At 42.6% G+C, this 21305-nt stretch overlaps 1 protein-coding gene across 2 annotated transcripts; it reads left to right on the top strand.

The window, feature by feature from the left end:
- Positions 1 to 937: 937 nt before the first annotated feature.
- On the top strand, positions 938 to 21071 carry LOC121195635 (rapamycin-insensitive companion of mTOR-like). Of its 2 annotated transcripts, none has more exons than XM_041059232.1 (38): positions 938 to 994; positions 1135 to 1182; positions 2657 to 2754; positions 3924 to 3988; positions 4071 to 4202; positions 4513 to 4576; positions 4946 to 5072; positions 5192 to 5361; positions 5465 to 5532; positions 5629 to 5696; positions 5895 to 5977; positions 6315 to 6402; positions 6494 to 6584; positions 6681 to 6747; positions 6820 to 6900; positions 7011 to 7111; positions 7244 to 7409; positions 8384 to 8485; positions 8705 to 8751; positions 8902 to 9001; positions 9567 to 9766; positions 10047 to 10173; positions 10517 to 10681; positions 10774 to 10850; positions 11383 to 11461; positions 11567 to 11676; positions 11893 to 11980; positions 12317 to 12409; positions 12505 to 12611; positions 13187 to 13422; positions 13514 to 14591; positions 15196 to 15373; positions 15498 to 15582; positions 16121 to 16315; positions 16406 to 16564; positions 17813 to 17936; positions 18042 to 18180; positions 18900 to 21071. In XM_041059232.1, exons 1-38 carry the CDS (start codon positions 943 to 945, stop codon positions 18969 to 18971), a joined length of 5130 nt encoding a protein of 1709 aa, XP_040915166.1. In that variant the 5' UTR covers positions 938 to 942; the 3' UTR covers positions 18972 to 21071. The 2 variants fall into 2 exon arrangements, with proteins under 2 accessions (XP_040915166.1, XP_040915165.1); XM_041059231.1 differs by having other exon boundaries at positions 8866 to 9001.
- The last annotated feature ends 234 nt before the right edge of the window (positions 21072 to 21305 follow it).

The raw sequence follows: 21305 nt of genomic DNA, 5'->3' as shown, positions 1-21305 counted from the left end.
GGTCAAATAGATATTTTGCCCCACTTGCTTTTTTTGTACGTTTGTAAATGTGTACAAGGTGTGTGGTTTGAAGATGGATGTTACACCTTTTCAACTCTGTGCATTTCTTTTAGTTTACCCCCATTATTTCTAGAGAACAAGAGTACCAAATAAATTAAAGGGGGAAGAGGGGAAGGTCATCATATGACAAACTATCACAGAATAAATGTTGATGAATAAGGACAGAGTTTAGGTTTGTTTGGTGAAAACCTCTCTGTCTCATGTTTTGGGTAATATTCATGTTTTCAGAGCAGTTTGAGAAGGAAAGGAAACAAGACATAACAGGAGGAAGGAATTGAAGAAAGAAAAACTGAGGGAAAGAAAAAGAATTTAAAAAGAAAAGAGGATAAAGGAAAGAAACCAAATTGGAGGGAAGCAGCAAATAAGGATGTTGAATTTTATTTTTTAAACTGTATTATATTTTTCAGTCCAATTTTCTCCTGATATTGCCTAAATGACATGCATTAGCCACTTTAGGAAACCATCTTCTATACATCTGAATCGTGGGTCTAAGGACAGAGGATGTCATAGGCTGTACACTTGTAAAGCCCCTTATGTAAAATTATTGATTTGTGATTTAGGACTATATAAATGAAACTGACTTGATTTGGCCTGAATGTCTATTAATATAAAACAAAACAAAACAAAGAGGAAACATTATTTTGTGTAGAGTTAACATATCCTTCTCGTACATGTCTTTATGGTACATCAATAGTTGTTTACACCGATGTAAATCGAATTAAATTCATTTGTTTAAGTGTTTGTGAGGGTGGTTCCAGGAGCTCGTGAGCTTTTCATCCCTGACTTTAACTTTGGCAAGGGAAGTCCTCGGATGAGACACGGGGATGTGGATTCTCGCGATAGATCCTTGGGTCCAGTTCATTCGGTGCGGCTTCTGGAAAGATGGCGGTCAGCAGCGTCACAGTGCGCCCGTTACGGAGCAGTCGGATGCGAGGTGAGACAGGGTTTCCTCTCACACGGCTTGGCCGAACTCTCAACAATACTTTAAAATACTGAATTAGCGCCAGCACCGAGGTCGTGTCGGGCCTGTCACCAGCTGGTCTCATTCACAGCTCTGTGTGTTTGTGCTGACAGGTCGGAATGACAGCGGGGAGGAAAACGTACCGCTTGATCTCTCCAGAGGTAGGTTGAACCAGGGGAGCGGCTGCTCGCTCCCGCACTCCGGACTCAGCATCCGCACTTTAGCATCACCGACACTGACTTTCTGCTGCTCTCATCCTGGTGTTTTTCCTGCGTACATATGTTTCTCTGGGTGATGTCATCTTCAAACTAAGTATAAAATAGTTTTTCTTTAACTGCCTGTGCCTCCCCATATGTTTAGCATGCGTGTTTTTTCTTTTTCTTTTTTTTTTCTTATCCCTAAAGTTACTCATCACTGTCAAGTTACAAAAACTCAGAAATAGCACTTCCGGTCCAGCCAAAACTTCCAGCCCTGTGGCTACTGACTTTTTAGATTAAACATTTTAATTTGTGCTAAGTTGTACCCTCACAGGCACCAGTACTGTAAACAAAACATTAAATTAAATTAATTAAGATTAAATCATTACTCCAGTTAGCCAAACATTACCCTAACGGCCTCATATCAAGAACATATATAATGTTCTATAATGTCAGCAGCACATTTTGAGCAAGATATATAATTACACATATAAATCTCATATAATTGCCTGGATGGTGTATATAATAATTTAACCAATGATTTATGTTTTACAAATTAATATATTCTATAGTTCCATCCAAGTTCTAACCATGGATGGAACCAAATAGCCTGAACAGAGAGAGGGGGGGTCTGTGTGTACTCGTCAGGCTTAGAATACAAACATACAGAAATGCAGCTGTGGTTTATACATTTTATTGTTGAGGTTAAGTAATCCACTTCCTGTGAAATTAAATTTCTGATTCTTTAATCATCCAATCTGAAAAATCTGAGGCTCAGGTTGAATAAGCACAATGGCTCTGTTGCTGGTCAACCCTCTAGGACTTTTACTGTTGTTTGAAGGAGTCGCTGTTGTCTGAGAGGGTAAAGCAGATTGTCTCTTAGCTGCTCAGCAACTTCTCTCAAGCTCAGGTCACAGAGTATCTGCTTCTTCCTCGGGTTAGAGTAGGAGTGGTCCAGTAGGCACCTTCAGTCAAGGTGAGCGTTATGAAATGGTATCACCTGTCACAGGGCCAAAACGTCATTTAACAAGAATACTGGGCACACACATGAATGGTCACCTGACTTTGGCACATCTGACTGTGTATTATTCCAGTGATGGCCTGTTTCACAACAGAAAGGAAGACGGAAACAGTCAGACAGCAGTAAATAATTCCTCTAATGTGTAACGTGGGTACCAGTATTTACCCCCCACTGTGACTGTTGTTCCAGTTTAATGTGTTTGTTTTTTCAGTTTGACTCCCTTCATTGTGGCAACACTTACACAGCACTGTATAAAACACATCATGGGGTCAAACCTGGCAAAGAATAAGTACGAATCAAACGTATTGCTGAAAATCGAATGATGTGTGAAAGGAATGTTCTTCCTTTCACGTTAAGGTGTAGAGTTTTTGTGTTACTTTGTGATCTAAGAGCCGTGCTGCCCTTCACTGGTTTCAGATCCTGCAGAGAATCTTCGTGAAATCCTTCAAAGTGTTTCAAAACAGCAAGGAGTCTCCAACATGCGCAAGCTCGGTCACCTGAACAACTTTGTAAAGGTTTGTGAAAACAGCACTAAGCCAGTAAAGCCATGCTAGCTCTTCCTTTGTGATCATGAATGTGACCAGTGAATTTCATGCCTATGTGACTGTTACATGATGTGATATATTACACACCAGATTAAAGTCTTATTATCCTTTAGGTTGCCATGTGGTGAATAATACCTGTGCACCATTATATCACATGACTTGGACAATAAAACAAATTACAGCAAATTATTATATAAGTAATCCAAGGATCTTAATAGGTGGGTTTTGCTACTGAAAAACACGTTTATCTCCAGGTTTATTTGCGGTCTCTCTGCAAAGTCTGTCAAGTATAACCCATCTGAGAGAGTTTACATCCTTATAATTAGACTCTAGATATAGAAGACAGGATTTATCCCCAGCTTATTAAAGGAAATGGAACTGAGGACATTTGGACAGCCAAGTGATAAATTTAAACGACCTAGATCGTATTTCTTAAAATATCTCCAAATAATACGCTTCTTATTTAAACACTCTTATTGGAACATTCTCAGGAAGTCAGATTCCCCCGATTGAACTACAGTGGGTAGAATTATAATTAGCAAAAAAATATATTAACAGAAAAATAAAATTAAATAAGCAATTATTTAATTTACACACATCGGTTCCGCTCATCTGCAGTCAGGTTGTGGTGGCAACCGGTTAAGCAAGGTAGTCCAGATTTCCTTCTCCCCAGCAACATTTCCAGTTCCTCCAAGGCCAGATGAGATATGTAAGCTCTGTAGTGTACTCTGGGTCCACCCCAGGGACCTGTCCTACCCGTTGGACATGCTCAGGAAACCACTAATGGAAGGTGCCCAACGAGCATCCTGATCAGATCTTCGAACCACCTCAACTGGCTCCTTTTGACGCGAAGGAGCAGCATCTCTACTCCCAACCCCCTCCAGGTGTCTGAGCTACTTAGCCTGTCTTTAAGCGTGGTTGTTTGTATATGTGATCTCATTGTCATAACCACAGGTGAGAATCGGAATGTAAATTGTAGATATTTTTCAGACATGATCGCTCCACAAATAAAACTTAGATACAGAGATGTGTCTTAGATGATTTAAAATTTGGTCCTGTGTATAATCAGTAATGATGGATAAAAATACTCTGCTTGTATTGAACTTACCACGTTCTCTGTATGTCTTTCCCCCCCACAGCTTCTCTGCAGTGTCGGCTACTCAGAGGAGAAACTTGGCTTCACATATGAGGAGATAATTATTTGGTGAGCATTTGGTCTTGTTATCTAAAGCTTCTTCACATTTCATAGTACATACATGAGTCTGTCCTGACTTCCCTTTCCCAAGTCTTCGGCTAGCGTTGTTGAACGAAGCCAAGGAAGTACGTGCAGCTGGGTTACGAGCTCTACGTTACTTGATCAGAGACAGCTCTGTGCTAGAGAAGGTGCTTCGGCTGCAGGTGGACTATCTGATTGCGAGGTGAGTCAATACGACACTGATTCAATGTAAGCTACAGTTTGTGTTTCCTTGACCTTCCTCCGACTATCATCAATGCATGTGACAGAGTTCTTGCAGAGTTTTCTTATGAAAATGGACCTTTGGAGTCATAGCTAAGTTCTACTTAGAGCTTTTTATGTAGACAAGCTTACGTATTCAACTTTTTTTTCTATCAAAGACGTTCTTTTCCACCACACTTGTTCATCTTTTGTGCTTTGAAGCGTTATTACGTTTGCGTAATAACAGTTTTTATTCCCCCTTCCATAAACCTATCCTCTCTGTTCGGCCCCAGGTGTATAGATATCCAGCAAAGTAATGAGGTTGAGAGAACGCAAGCACTCAGACTGGTACGCAAGGTGAGATACTCTTCCTCTAAAGTCAAAGTACAGCTCAGGCTGATGTATGACTTTTTCCCACATATACAGTGTGACTCCCCAACACCAGGAAACACTTTGATGTGAGAGAATAGTTCTTATGATATAATTCATCACTATTATAATTCATTCTGAGTGTCTGTACCACAAATTTCATTATGGCACTAGAGGCAAAGTCAGGGCATCACCACAGTCATTAGTATTCATCTCAGGGCACCGTGAACATCTGTACCTCACGGCAATCCATCAGATCTGTGCTGAGATACTTCAGATATTTCCCTCTTCAACAATGTTGTTTTTTTTTTTTTTGTTTTTTTTTTAAACTGACTGGATGGTGTGTTTGTGCCACAGATGGTCACTGTGAATGCACTGCTTTTCCCCTTCTCCGTCACCAACTCCCTCATCGCCGTGGGCAACGATGGGCTGCGTGAACAAGACCGCATGGCACGGGCCTGCATCGCTATAATCTGTGAGCTCTGTGAGTAAAAACAAACTGCACACACACACAGACACACACACACACACACACATTCCCGCTCTTGTCGTCAGCAGCGTAACAGTGTTGGCAGAACTCTGTGTGGCCCCTTTATTCCTCAGCCTTGAAAAACCCTGTTGTGGTGGCACAGCAGGGCGGTCTCAGTACCATTCTGAGGAGCGTGACCGGCTGTCAGCTGAGCCGCATCAATGAAGCTCTCATCACCACCATCTTGCACCTCCTCAACCACCCTCACACCAGACAGTACGTCCGCTCAGACGTTGAACTTGAGGTACCGACACGTCTCAAACTGAAGATGTTGTGATTTCAGCAACTCTCAAAATGTGTGTGTGTGATTTTATTTATAAAACCTATTGTTCTTCTGTCTCTCCCAGCAAATCCTGGCCCCTTACACTGACTTCCACTACATACACACTCCTGATCTAACAGAGGGGCAGCTCAAGTGAGTTTGCCACAAAGTCTGATGCAGCATGTAACGTAAATTTTCTGGACTTGTTTTTCGTGTTTTCTTTATTTTATTTTTTCGTGTTTTCTTCAGGGAGGACAGAGAGGCTCGATTCATGGCCAGTAAAATGTCTATAGTCGCCTCATTTCGCTCCTGGTCCGGTAAATGTTTGCAGTTTGCAGTTTTTTTTTGTTGTTTTTTTTTTTTTTTCAAAAATACGCAACAACAAAGTGTCCTCTTTGAGTCCTGTGGCTGTTGTTCCTTCTGTACGTTGTGTTTATCTCATGCTAGAATATGATGTGAGCCACGCTCAGCGTGTACAGTACAGTTAGCGCTGTGTCTCTCCGTTCACCTTGCAGGCATCATTAACCTCTGCAAGTCAGGCAACTCTGGAATCCAGTCTCTTGTTGGCTTACTGTGTATACCAAATATGGAAGTGCGGGTAGGTACTTAGTATAATGTACCAGTCACGTTTCTCTGCTGTGTGGAAGGACACAACCTTCACCCACCGGCTAAAGGCTTGTTCTTCTTTGAAACACACAAAGGAGCACAAACATTATTGCAACAGTCTGAAGCAGGATTTCTGTTACTGCTGCCTCTTTAAAAAGGAATCCAGTGGTAAAACAATGCTAAGAGGTGTTTTTCTGTTTAGTGTTTCCTGTTTTATATGTCACCACTATGGAAATAAGATGTGCTTAGTTTCACTTTTTATCCTGTGTCTTGCTTCTGTTTTCTGCATAACACCTTACTTGTGTTACGGCCTTTGTTCATGTCCACAGAAAGGTTTGTTAGAGGTGTTGTATGACATATTCCTGCTTGCCGTACCTGTGGCGACTGCCGACTTCAGTGAAGCACTTAGTAGTGTAGGTGGGTATGGTGACACTAATTCGATCAGCTCCTTTGTTTTTTTGGTCTTGTTAGAAGTCAAATCAGAAGTTGAAAGCTGTTTCCTGTTTAGACCCCAGCAGATTCCAGGACAGCTGGAGGTTCTCTGATGGATTTGTTGCTTCTGAGGCTAAAACAATCCTCCAACATCGATCACGCTCAAGGTAACCACTATATGTAAGCACTGACATCATCTCTCATCATGCACGCTAATATAGATATATATATATATTTTAAATCTGGGCGTTGTTCTGCTCTAGACCAGACCTAATGGACAACTACCTGGCTCTGGTGCTTTCTGCCTTCATTAAGAGTGGACTATTAGAGGTACAGCAGTTTATCATAGAGAACTGATCACCCCGTCAGTGTTTGTATCACACTGTATCTGACCTCCAACAGGGTCTGGTGGAGGTGATCACAAGCAGCAATGATGCCATGTCCATACGTGCCACCATCTTGGTGGGAGAAGTGCTCCATATGGTAGGCTGCTTTTCTCCTGTCTTCCTGTTTGCTGATCAGAAACCTGAGATTCCTTTGATTACTTTTATGTGTAAAATCTGATTTTTTTTTTTTTTCTCTCTCTCACGCAGGCCAACACCATCCTCCCTCACAGCCACAGCCACCACCTGCACTGTTTGCCCACCCTCATGAACATGGCGGCCTCCTTTGATATTGCTCCCGAGAAGAGACTGTGAGTACCTTAGAACCACAGATAAGTCAAGTTTGGTGGATGAAATATGAGTGATGTGAAAGTAATATCTAATGTCAGTGTCTAATTCTTATTTTAAGCAATTAGTGTCAAAGAAAAGATGCTTTCTTCCAGACGAGCAAGCGCCGCAGTCAACTACCTGAAGTGCTTTCATGAGAAGAAGAAGGGAGGAGTCAGACCTTACAGTCTCTACTTGGACCACATCCTCCGCACATCAGGAGCTTTGCACTACTGTCGAGACCAGCACTTTAAACCTCAGAGAGACTGTTTCATAGTCAAGGTACATGCCTCACGTCACCGTATCCCTGCGGTGGTGTGTAATCAGCTGTTTCACTGTTCGAACAGTGTTTTTGTCTTAGTAGAACCCATGGAGGTTATGACACAGTCTTCATCCTGGGATTTTAAGAGTAAACAGTCATTAGCTCTGAATACTGGGAACTGTACTGTGTGTTTAGGGAAAGGTTTGAAGGGAGAGTTAAACATCATGACAACAAACAGGGGAGAGAGTTGTTTCTGTATGCTGATGTGTGTATGTGTCACTGACCAATACTACGAATGTAGTAAAACAAGAATGTGTGTGTGTGTGGGGTGGGGGGGTGTGTGTGGGGGGGGGGGGGGGGATTGTTTGCACGTGCGTGTGCGTGCCTGCTGGTGCATCCAGGTTCAGGTCATGTCATTTGTTTTGCCATATACAAGTTCTGTCAAACTGACAATGAGTCAGCTTTGTGCGGTGCACATTACTCAACAGAAAGACACACAACATAATGACAACCACAAACACATACAGAAAAAACAGCCAAAAAACAGTAAGCGCGCAGTGACATCCAGAAAACACAACCAAAACATAAACGACAGAGGAAACGTGTTAAAACTGTGTTTTCTTTATTTCTCAACACTTTCTGTATTTGCGCTGCAGTTATTCATCCATCTTTGCCTCACTCAGATTTTTCAAGTCTCACATCCAAACACACAACAGAAAAATAAAGGCAGATATGTTGTGTATATGTAATCGGATGTGTGACGGTCATATGTGATGTATATGTGGTCCTGTGTCTGTTTACTTATTTCTAGTTATGTATTTGTGATGATGTTAATGCATCAGTAGCACTGCTGACCATGGATAAATAGATATGCGTAAACAAACTTGTTTGAATAATAAACACTGAATAAGAACTGTCTAAAAATCATTAGTAAACAAGCTGAAAACCAAATCCATCACTTGATAAATAATTAGTGTTTGTGTTTGTCCTGTAGGACTCTGAGGATACTCTGATGAACAACATGAGAGACAGCCACATCTTTAATCACAAGGAGAACCTGGACTGGAACTGGTGCCTTATTGGAACCATTTTAAAGGTAAAACAGGACAGAGCAGGACTCAGATCATACAAACATCAGCATTGGCTCACTAAAAATCATTTCTCTTTGTATTTTTGGTGTTGTAGGTTAGGTTGGATGATTATTTCCTACTCTTTAGGCTTATCTGCAGCTGTCCACATAGAATTGCTGTGGAATGTAAGACTCTTTTACTGATGTTAACCTCTAATGGGTGTTATATTCTCATTCTCACTCTAGTGGCCAAATGTTAGCCTACGTAGCAATAAGGATGAACAAATGCATAAGTAAGTATTTCTGCCCTCACGCATTTTCTCTTGGCTCTCATTTGATTCATCATATACCTTCTTTGTACATCACATTGTGTGTATGCGTTTTGTTTTTTGTTTTTTTGTGGACAGATTTGTGCGACGACTGCTTTTCTTCTACAAGCCCAGCAGTAGGTTGTATGGCAGCCTGGAGCTGGAGCATCCAAAGGCCAGACAGCTCACTGTGGTTGGCTGTCAGTTCATAGAGTTCCTACTGGCGTCTGAGGAGGTGAGCACTAAGCAGCCTGTGAAAACCGTTGCATGATGTTTTCTGTGGCTCCTGAGGTTCAGTGTCATGTCTGACAAAAGAAGACATGAGTATTTCAGTCTTTACTTTGGTCCATACTGAAACATCCAGACAGTATTCCGACATTTGTGGTCCCCAGATGATGAGTCCTACTGACTTTGAGGATCCTAATACCTTTCATCAAGTGCCAACATGAGTTTGACATTTTTGTTTTTAAATAACATGTCTTGACCGCTACTGGATAAATGACCATGAAATCTGATGCTGATATTCATGATCCCAAGAGGATGAATCAAAAGGACTTTGGTGATCCTCTGACTTTTCACGTAGCGCCACCTGCAGATCAATATGTTCACTATTTCAGTGAAATATCTCAACATTTATAACATGGATTGTGTTTTTGGAGTGCTTTACACAAACACTATGCCTCCCCTGTTTTCACATTGTCTTCATTTTTCAGACCCGGCACTGATGTTGGAGTAAATGTTGCAGTTGCCCCCCTATAACCTGCACCTGTCTCCTAATCCACTTGTCTTTGTCTGTTTAGGAAGGCCTGGTGTACTTGGAAGACCTGGTGAGGGACATTGTCCAGTGGCTGTTTTCCTCTCCCGGACTCAAACCTGACCGCAGTGTGCAGGACAGCGGGCTGCTAACCACACTCAGTCAGTACTACTTCCTCTTCCTGGGCACCCTGTCAGCCTACCTGCACGGTGTCAAGATTCTTGAGAAGTGCAACGTCTTCCAGTGGTAAGCAGCTACTGTAAAGCTAAACCAGTTCAGTCCAGCTGTACATTTACATGTTACATGACTGTTTTGCGCTAGCTAGCCAATGACAAACTTTGTACCAGTTTAGCATGAGCATGCTAGCTTTTTTCATTGTTAGCATACTGACATTGTCACATAGCTCAAAACAGTGATGTGACTAAATAACGCCTCCCAGAGCTGATAGCATGCTAATAGACGTGGTTCCCTCCTGTGGTTGTCATTCTGTCTTTAATCAGCTGCTTGTTCCCGTTTGCTCCATCAGTTTGTTGAACCTGTGTAGTCTGAAGAATCAGGAGCACCTGCTGAAGCTGACCGTGTCCACGCTGGACTACAGTCGAGACGGTTTGGCTCGAGTCATTCTGTCCAAAATCCTCACTGCTGCTACTGATGTAAGCATCAACACAGCTCTCTCCTGTGCAGCTCGACCTCAGCACCCCTTCATGTAAATAGAGGTGCACTGCTTTAAAATAAGAAACTGTGTGTGTCTGTGTTGTCTTATGACAGAGTGTATGTCCCTCCTGAGGATTACTGGATAGAATGAGCCAGTATTAGCTATAAGTATTTACAAAAACAGTGAAATTGAGATCCTTTATTCTGAGATAACACCTTAATCCATTTAGCTTAAACCATTTGTACATTTAGTAATATTTGTTGCCTATGTCTAAATAAGATGTATGAGTAACTTTCATCTGTTTCTAATAATCTGCTGTCATTCATGGGGCTTGAACCTAGACCTGCAGGCTGTACGCCACTAAGCACCTGCGGGTCCTCCTGCGCGCCAACGTGGAGTTCTTCAGTAACTGGGGCATTGAGCTCCTGGTGACTCAGCTTCATGACTGCAATAAGACCGTTTCCATGGAGGCGCTGGACATCTTGGATGAAGCCTGTGAAGACAAGGTAAGGGGGCAAAGACACAGCACGACGTGCTATCAGGGTTTTAAATCGCTGGAACATGATCAGCTTTTCTTCCCCTGTGTGTTTTACTGTAGGCCAACCTTCATGCACTGACAGAGATGAAACCCGCTGTCACACACCTGGGGGACAAAGGTGTGCTGCTGCTGCTAAGGTAGAATATTTCCCTACCTATGGCTATCGCCCCATTCAGACTGGATCTAAGTCTCTAGGGGAGATTACTTACCTGTGCTAGTTAATGATTTTAATCCCGTCTAGAGCACATATGTGGGGAATCTTTCAGCTGCAGCCCCAGTAATAATTACAATAATTCCATCCCGGCTCCTCCTCCTGGACTTTAAAATCCCTGCTGGAGCGACGTTCCTTGTATTTTAAAAGTAGGTGTTTGAGTTTTTCCTGCAGGAAGCAGAAGCTGCTTGTCCTTCTACTTCTGCTTTATTCATGGTTTGAATCAGCTCAGCGTGAAATTTCACTTTGGTGTGAAAACAAAGTAAGTCAGAGATGTTTGTCGTCTAAAGCAATAGATGGAAACATAAAAGCCTGTTTGGGAACAAATATGATGACAGAAAAAAATGAAAGCTGTCAGGAGAGCAGGAGCTCATCAAATGTGCAAAATGAGCTACTACTCTCTGCTTTTGCTGAAGGATGCTGTGAAAATAACCTTACCCTTTTCCTGTTGTCACCAGGTTTTTATCTATTCCAAAGGGCTTCTCCTACCTCAGTGACAGAGGATACATCACTAAACAGATGCAGAAATGGCAGAAGGTACATTTCACCCAGCAAACATCCATCATTCTATTTTCTTTTTCCTTCTGACATTAACAAAACCTTTAACAGCTGTTCTGTGTTCCTGTGTGTGTGTCCCTGCAGGAGTATAACCTGAAGTATGTGGACATGATAGAGGAGCAGCTTAATGAGGCCCTCACCACATATCGCAAGCCTGTTAATGGAGACAATTATGTACGGCGCAGCAACCAGAGGTGACTCTCCATATGCACTGCTTGGTGTATTTTAATATCGGGCTTTAAAACACAAATATAACATACAGTATGCTTTAAATGCTTCAGCAGCCACAGCTCGCTGCACTTCACCACAGTGATAAGGGCCATTATTATATTAGTAATTCCAAGCATTTAAAGCATTGTTTAAAGCATGGTAACTTTATTGAACCTTTTTCTTCTGTGTGCTGTGGCCAGGTCACAGAGGCCACATGTTTACCCTCCTGTGCACTTGTATGGTCAGCTGGTCCATGATAAGACCGGCTGCCAGCTGCTCGAAGCCCAGGTAAGTTCATCCTCAGCTGGCTGCAGACTGGAGTATGACGTCCCGGGAGATGCATTTAATGGCCTTGCCGTGACTCGCCATGTGACAGTCATTCATTCAGCTGCACTGCTCGGAGCAGGAGCGTAAAATTCAGACAAATCATGCCTTGTTTTGTGTTGGGCTTTTTTTTTTTTTTTTTTCCTGATACATAATATTGCATCACTGAGTCAGGCAGATGAGTCAGGCTTTCAAAGAGAAGCACAAGTACAAAAAAAAGATCTTGTCTGATATGAATTCCATGTCATGGTGATTTCTTTGATATGGCGTCTGTTCTTCTTTCCTCCTCCATTCCCTCAGAATGTGGTTCCTGATTTAAGCTACAGTGTTCGATCTCCAGTCCTGGATAAATGGGAGGGCATCAAACAGCTGAAGGCAGCACTTTGGGCTCTGGTCAGCATTTCCAGTTCTGCTGTTATTTTAAAAATATGCATTTTTAAGGAAAGGAAAATCGACTGCTGGTCTTTACAAGTTGTCTTTTCTTCCAGGGAAACATCGGGTCGTCAAACTGGGGTCTGAACCTGTTGCTGGAGGAGAGGGTGATCCCTGACATAGTGGCTCTGGCCCATCACTGTGAGGTTCTGTCCATCAGAGGGTAGGAGTCAGCTCACCACACGAAACAAAGACACCTTCTCGAAACCTCATTCATGTGCTGTAGCTATAATCAGACCTTACAGGCCCCCCTGACATGGAAATCAAGTTTGCAACCATGTCCATATGGTGTGTATGGAGAGTATTTAAACCGTGGAACTGCAGTGTGCCAATGAGAGGCTCAAACACAGATTCAGACAGCCTTTTTAACTTTTTCAGTGCGAAAACCATGTTAAACAAAACATTAATCATAGCAGAGTATCTTTATCTGGAATATATCTGAATCAGCGTCTCAGCAGCAGCTTCAGGCTGGCTGCTAACAGACCAGCTGTGTCCTTAAATATTGTCAAGAAGCCACAAATCCACAGAAAAAGACAGGCAAAACCAATGTCAGGGTCAGGAAAATAAGTTTCCCAGCCCTGCTAGAGCTAGTTGTTGCACCACCACAAAAATAAAGTTAAGGAATGTGAAAGAAAACATTTGAAAATTAAAATAAACATCTCTCTAATTTAAAGGCTGGAGTTCTGAGAATAAATTTTATTCATGGTGTGAAATGCTGGTGTGGTCTCTGTGGTGCAGGACCTGTCTGTATGTGCTGGGTCTCATCGGTAAGACAAAGCAGGGCTGCGACACGTTGAAGCAGCAGGGCTGGGACGCTGTAAGGCACAGCCGTAACACGATGTGGCCTGTAGTACCGGAGGAACTGGAGCCACAGCCCAAACCCTATAGTGTGCTGCCGTCTGTCCCCAGTACCTTCAGGCTTACAGAGTCCACCAGCTCCAGGCACAACAACGAGACAACCGACTTACAACCTGGTAAGTCCAAACTCTCCAGTAAAGTCAAGCACTGATTTGATTACTTTGCTAACCTGCTGCTGTGTTATTTGCTTGTGTGTGTGTAATGTAGATGATGAGAAGCTTGAGGGCTGTGACTTCTCAGAGGAGCTGTCTTTGTACATGTGTCCCAAACTGATGGACGAGCGAAGTCCTTTCACCGTGCTGGCTTCGAGCCGCTTCCGCAACCGCCTTCTCCACTCGCTGTCTCTACCTGGGAAGAAGTCACGCACCTGTCCTTACCCTAAAGGCAGTAGCCAAGGCCAAGGAGGGGGGCTAGATGGGAAACAGGGTCTCAGACGTATTACTGCGGAACCTTCCAGCTGCTCATTTGGAGCAACAGATATTTTCCCTATATACAACAACTGTGACGTGTCTCAAAGCCCCTCAGGTGGTAGGGAGTCCTCCTTTGTGGGGAATAAAGCCACTGAGAATGGTGGGAGCACGGCCAGCATGGGGGACGGGGAAATGGACACGTCAGGCATCCGGACAGTCGAGAACCAGCAGGACAGCGGCTATGAGTGTTTGGCTGAAGATGCGCCTTCAGGAGGCGGCGGCGGCGGCGGCGGCGGCGGCGGCGGCGCTGCCCACTTTAAAAGCCGAAGCCAGAGCTTTAACACAGACACCACCACCAGTGGCATCAGCTCCATGAGCTCCAGCCCCTCCAGGGAGACCCTGCCCCCCACCATAGACACGGACTGTGTCAGCCTCAACACTGTGATAAGCGCCCAGACCATCCACAGTGTGCATTCACTGACACCCCAGCCCTGCTCCACACCCATCTCCATTCCCAAGTCCTACTCTGCCTTGCTCGTACCACCTGGCTCCGCCCACACCTTGCCCCGTCGAGCCCAGTCCCTCAAGTCTCCCTCGGTCGCCACCCTGAGCGGCTTGGTTGACTGCAACCTCATGTACTCCAGCTCCAAAGATCCGCTGGGCTATGCCACCCTGAAGTACTCGCTCTCCCACAACGGCTGCACAAGTCCTCGTGACGCTCTGGGCTACAACACCCTCAGGAGGCTGCAGCACCAACGCATTCAGCCGTCTCTGTCCCACAGCGAGGCCCTGGCCTCCCCCGCCAAAGACATACTCTTCACTGATGCCATCACCATGAATGCAAACAGTCTGGATTCCAGACTCACTTCACCAAGGTACCTGAAGTGTTTTAAGAGTCATTGTAAATTGTCAAATAGTGGCTGCTGCCTTTATTTATTACAGTGGCAGAGGGAACCAGGCCAGTTAGATCTGAGACAGGCCTTTATTTCTATTTCTTCTATTTCCTGTGTTCCCCAGTTAATGCAATCTTGTTTGAAAAGGACAAACAAGAAACACCAGGGAGGGGAAAACACCAGAAACACAAGGAAGGAGGGGGTCTTGAAAGTGAATCTAGTGTGCGGCCAGATTCCGAAGCAGTTTCAGTTTGAGAACCCTGTCGAAAATGGATTGAGACAGTAGACTGTGCACCCTTAAGCGTCCTTGAGAATAGCATACATGTGGTTCTGTCAAAATGTAAAACAAGGTCATGTTTGATAAGAGATATCTGAAATTCATCAGAGGCGTTAAAATAGTATCATCTGCATAAAAATGAACATTAGAGTTTGGAGTGGAGAATACAGGAGCAGATAGACACCTGTACTTACTTGAATAAATTAGACCCCCAACACATAACTGATCATGTGAAACAAGCTTGTTATTTGGGCAGAATGAGGTATAGACAGAAGGAATAAAACCTAGCTTATCTGCCTCTGTCTTCAGATTTCTCAAAGCTCTGAGCTTCGCATCTCTGGACAAAGAAGACCTGCTGAGCCCAATCAACCAAACCACACTGCAGCGCTCCTCCTCTCTGCGCTCCATAGTGCCCACTGCCACTTGTGGCTCTTCTGTTGACTACATAGGCCTTGCCTTGCCTGTGAACATCAACAACATGTTCCAGGTATGGCTAATAATCTAGAAGAATGCATCTTGTTAAGAAAACACCACATCACTTTTTTTGATTCTCCTCTGAGATTTTCCGAACTCAAGTGTCGAATGAAGCATTTATCCTTGGATTCCTTCAGATTAAAGAAACACTGTATTTTCAAAAGAGGACGAGTCCGCCTTCTGAGGACTGCTCTGCTAAGTTCTTCTCCGGAGACTCTGATGGTGAGAATTTCTCAGCGTTGTTGAATTTACAGTTCAATCGCAGCATTGTAGTTTGGTGGTTCCTTCAATAGCTGAACCATTTTCTTCTTCCTAAATTTGATTATGATTTCAGTATGTATGTATGTAATTGTATGATGGAGAGCCAGGTTTCAGCCCCCCTAATTTGGATCCACTTCATGGTGGCTTCTTTCAGGATTTATAAGAAAGATTTCAAAGCTGGGACTGTCACATTCACATCACACTTTGAATCCCCTGCAAAGGCCAACTTACAGCCACTCAGCTTCTGTTATCTAATATTTATATTGATGCCATGTAAATGACCTGCAACTTGACCGTTGAATAATTGATGTACTGTAAATGAGTCCACGTTCAGACCATCAGATGTGAGTGAGATGGCACTGCAAATAGCCTGCACTAGCTTAAGCATCTTTTTACCATCTTCTCTCTGTGTGTGTGTGTGTGTGTGTGTGTGTGTGTGTGTGTGTGTGTGTGTGTGTGTGTGTGTGTGTGTGTGTGTGTGTGTGTGTGTGTGCTCCAGGTCCAAGTGATGGATGTCAGCCGGCGAGGCTTCGCTCTCAGCTCAGCATCACAGAACTGATGGCGGTGAGCCGGGAAGAACAGCAGCTGATGCTGGGCTCAGAGGAGACAGGCCTGCAGGAGCACAATGATAACAACTGCCTGTACTGTGCTGGACTGTCCATGCTTGGCTTAAGCTCTCAAACCAGCAACCCAGGTGATACCCACAATGCATAGCTGTGATAATGTATCTACTCACATCTTGTCCTCCTCACCTTTTGGAACTCCTGTCCGCCTTCTTCTTCAGATCTAACAGAGGCGCCCCTGTTCTCAGAGTGGTGCAGTCCGCCTCCAGCAAACCATCTAGAGGTCGTGGTCCCAGCCAAGCTGTCAGGGGTGTCTGGATTCAGTGACACTGTGTCCCAGGGGTCTGGGGGTAGCGGCCGCAGCACAGAACTTGTTTTGGGTAGGTGCTGGATGGAGTGTTTCTTCGCCTGCAAATAAAATGACAACAAACAGCAGGAGTCACATGATCAAGGATATTAGATCCTGCAATCCTACATTCAACAGAAGGCTGAAGTCTTTTATTTACGGAAGTATTCAGATGCCTTTGTTGTGGCTTTCCAAGTTGTGGTCAGGTGCATTGTGTTGGCTTTAATTTCTCTTTAGATCTGTGTCTAGAACTTGAGGTGGTGTTTAAAAGGCTCTCAGAGGACGAGGAAACATTCTCTGGCCTGATGAGACAAGCAGGGACAGAGGGAGACTGGTTAGAACTGAGGGAAGTATGAATGCAGCCAAATACAGAGAGGTCCTTGAAGAAAACCTGCTCCATAGAGCATGAAGCTTGAGACTGGGACAACAGTTCACCTGTCGTCCAGCACAACAGTGAGCTGAAGTAGTGACAGGAAAATGCTGCACTGGCTTCAGGACAAGTATCTGACTGTCCTTCAGTGTCCCAGCCAAAGCCCAGACTTTAAGCCCCATAGAACATCTGTGCAGAGACCTGAAGATGGCAGTTCACAGATGCTTCCCATCTAATCTGATGGATCTCGAGAGGATCTGTCAGGAACAATGAGATAAACTGCACAAATCCAGGTGTAACTGCTGCCAAAGGCGACTTCTACAAAGAACTGAGTGTAGAAACTGAGTGTGGATTGACTGATGATTGATTAAATCTACAACAGAATACAAAAAGTGAAGGGGATCTGACTATGCTCTGAAGCCTCTGTGTTTATTAAAATGTATTCACGAGCGCTTGAACTGATTCCATTTATCAGAGATTATTTTAAGTAGTTAAAGTCCCTCTTTCACTTCACAAGGATTAACTACAGTTATACATTTACTATCAAATAATTTCTTTAATGGTAAATAAAGCTCTTTAAACGTTGGTATTGTATTTAAAAAAAAAACAACATCATTCTAAATTTATAGCCTTTATCACCCTCTGCAGATTTGTTATCAGCCCTAAAATTCCACATTGAGTCTCTAGTTGCAGATCAGAATCAGAATCAGCTTTATTCACCAAGTACGCATACATATACAAGGATTTTTTTTGCCGTCAGTCGTTGTCTCTCTAGTGACAAGGTAGCAATGTAAAATACAAGTTAACAAATCTATATACAATATGTACAAATACACAATAAAGTGCAGATGAAACATGAAATGGTACTGGTCCAGTAGTAGTAGTGATCATTGTTTCATATTGTCTTTGCAGGGGTGAAGTCCATCCCAGAGAACACGCCGGCTGGCAGGGTCCTGCTGAGGAAGGAGGTGCTCCGCCTGGTCATCAATCTCAGCTCCTCTGTGGGGACCAAAAACCACGAGACCAGCCTGTTAACGTGAGGCCGGAGTCTCTTGCCTGTGCCGCTGCTTTACACTATTTGACATCTGTTTACATCTGTCCAGCCTGCTCTGGACTGAGGAGTAAATGTGTTCTGTTGCAGGATCAAGGAGAAGTTCCCCTATGCATTTGACGACATCTGTCTATACTCAGAGGTGTCCTATCTGTTGGCTCACTGCATGTTCCGCCTGCCCTCGCGCCGCTTCATTCAGGAACTCTTCCAGGATGTGCCGTTTATACCAGTAAGGAGTTCTTACAGATCTCTTGAGTTAATCTTGACCCTAAGAATAGCTTATTTTTAGATTTAGTCCTCATCCTTTTTTATTTTTAGTCTTAGTTTTCAGTCAACTAAAACCCTGGTCTGGTTTTAGCTAAAACCAACAATGAGCATCATAATTAAACCTCCGAAAACTGCTTTCAAGGAAGATTCCATCCAAATGATGAAGTACAGACACTAAACATGTTCTTATCTGTACATTTATTTTAAATCAGCCAGTCTACTGAATGGATGAGTGAATGGAACATACTGTACAGTCTTTATGGACACCTGATTCAAAGACAGTCACCAACAATAACAACAAATCAAATCATCAAATCTGTTGATGTTGGATGGAAAAATAAGATTACATCAATAAATGGTTTTCAAAGTAAAATATTCCAATGCTATGAATCCAGAAGTATTTTTCACAACTGGGTTTTCTTTTCAGTTACCATTTTACAGCTTGTCTTTAGTTTAACAATCCTCCACAGTCCTTGTGTCATCCCACAGTTAAGTACTTTGTTAACAAATCCAAAAAAATGCAAAATGATAGAAAATAGATGATGTATGAATCAATGTATACACAAAAATAACTGAAATAGATTTGTTAAAAAGCATTGCAGTGATTTAGCGTCTCACTTCCATAAAATTAAACATATTCTGCATATTTTTAGTGACGAACTGTGTGTGTGTGTTCCTTAGATGTATGAAGAGGCAGAGAGCATCCTGTCCATGTCACCACAGAAGGCCTCAGGTCACCACTCTGACGCCTGACCAGGACCCTGAACTCAACACAGTGTGTTAAATCCCAGCTGTGAATAAGCCAACACACACACACACACAATCCTCACTCACCTCCTGCGTCCTCCTCACTGACAACACACGATGCACAAGGAAAGAAGCAACAACTTTCTAACAGTTGTTTCCTAGTGACATCACACACAGTGATCCAGCAACACGTGTTGATGCCAGCTGAGGTGGGTTTTCCTTATCTATGTGGTCCCCACACTGGATGCAGTGTGGATGGTACTCAGTATGAGTGTGTGTCTGCGTCTCACTGTTCTTATGAAAGAAAAGAGGAATAAAAACACACACACACACACACGCACACACAAAAAGAAGCTGAGCTTTTCCCAAAGTGGATCTTTTAACTTTCACATGATTCTAAAGATAATGTGCCAACACAGTTCATGTGCTTTTGATATAACACTGAACTTTTCCTGTTTGTGAGAAAGGACTTGTTTGTTGTGGATGTTGATTAATCTGTTGTTTGCACATAAATGGAGGACTTAAAGCAGATGGAATGAAGTGAGACAATCATAAGATTTTCTCTTCTTTTTTCTTTATTCAAGTTCTTTTTTTAACTAATCGTTAGCTTTTACATATGATACGATACGACTGTTAGAAAAGAGTTTGAGCTCTGCTAACGTCAAACACTCACATAACAGGAATCAGTCCTTCTCAGAAGGTGGCAACTACTGTATAAACTTAAATTTGACTTTGCCTGCTAAATATCTGAATGAACGTTCAGAGGTAAAAGAGCATCGCTGAAAATAGAGTGATTCTTTGAGTTCATTTTATTTATTAGTACAAATAATCAGTGCTAAACTTGTTTTTGCCTCTGCTTTGCTTCTTTGAGTTTTGTTCCTACGAAGCAACTTTTTGATTTAGCTATTTCACCTGAGATTTGCACTAAGAGCCCTGTCACATTAAAGTGAAAATTACAGCGTCACAGTGGAAACTCATCTGGCTAGTCCCACTGAGAAAAATAGTTTGACAATGGTTTGATAGAGGAGGCCATTGATGTCAAACTGGAATAACCATTCCTGCAACACCCACCACAATGAATGAACTAGTAAGCTCAGCAACTGCTACTAGATTTAGCCACTTAGCTCCCGTTAGCAAGAGCAACAACGACATTGAAGTAACTCTGAACTCTGAATGGATGTTGCTGCTGCTCTAACTAAGCACACAGACACTCTAACTAAACCTCATTAGCTTTTAGGCCTTAGCTGAGCAATGCTGCTAATAATGCTACCTGCCTAGCTTTAAAGTGAAGAGCCAGCATTAGCAGTGTTAGCTAGCTCCCATCAGCTAGAGCGAACATCTTCAACATCAAAACATCCCGATTTTGGCTCTTTACTGACATGAAATCCAAAAAGGGCAGTTTAAAATAAAAATGTTTTATTATGAAATCAAAATTAAATCCTATAAAACTATATATATATACAGTGATCCAGCAACACGTGTTGTATATATAGTAGTAGTTTTACTACTAGGTAGTTTTATTTAACTACCATGCGCACACACAAAAATCCTGTAAATGTGAATGGGGTTTGGTAAAGAGAGGAATTGAGAAGATACAGTTTATTACGTGATATTGTGCCACTTACTAGTTAAACTACTATTTGCACTTCCTACTGATAACTTTCCCTCTAATGTAATCTCTGTTTTGCACTTTCTTATATATATTTTTTACTTTGCTCTGGTGAATTGCACACTGATGGAGCTCTTTGTAGGAACATATTTAAGCGAACTGACCGAAATCTGACACTTTAATGAGACAAAGGAAAACGGTTCTGACTTCATTTAATTTTTGTGTACATTAAAAAAAAAAGTCACAAGCTTTTTATTTTTGTTGTTGTACTTGGATGTGTGTTTTACATCTTTGAAGGAGACTGGATCTCAGACTGGATCTTAGAGCTCTTGTCTGTATTGTTAAAGGATTTTTCTCTTCGGTACAGCTGACACTATACAGCACGAGAAATCACTAAAAAATAAAGAGGAAACAAATTGTATTAGTGTCTTGAAGGAGGCCACTGTAACACAAATTCAATAAATACTTCTACTACTGATAAATTGTGAAATATCTGCTGTTTTACACAGAAAAGGTTGATTTGTTGAAGAAAGCACACAGTTCTTACACAAATATGATGAGTATGATTCACAACACCACTCAGTACCGGACTTAAGCTCAGTTTAGTTTAATAGGAATGTAAAGACCTTGGTTATAAAAAGTTGTTCCTTTATTTTGAAAAGTTTGTGGATCATGATCAGTCTGTTGTTACTGTTATTTAATACAGGACATTAATTGTCACTGTGTCCAGC

The sequence above is a fragment of the Toxotes jaculatrix genome, chromosome 16 (assembly GCF_017976425.1).
Source record: "Toxotes jaculatrix isolate fToxJac2 chromosome 16, fToxJac2.pri, whole genome shotgun sequence".
Classification (NCBI taxonomy): Eukaryota; Metazoa; Chordata; class Actinopteri; family Toxotidae; genus Toxotes; species Toxotes jaculatrix.
Note: the sequence above shows the minus strand (reverse complement) of the source record. Positions and strands in the feature narration are given on the sequence as shown.

Excerpts from the sequence above, each read along its gene's own strand:
- LOC121195635 (XM_041059231.1), top strand. The coding sequence starts at position 943 with ATGGCGGTCAGCAGCGTCACAGTGCGCCCGTTACGGAGCAGTCGGATG. Across the intron at positions 12,612-13,186 it reads GAGGTTCTGTCCATCAGAGG|GACCTGTCTGTATGTGCTGG; the intron begins GTAGGAGTCAGC and ends TCTGTGGTGCAG. Across the intron at positions 15,374-15,497 it reads ACATCAACAACATGTTCCAG|ATTAAAGAAACACTGTATTT; the intron begins GTATGGCTAATA and ends GGATTCCTTCAG.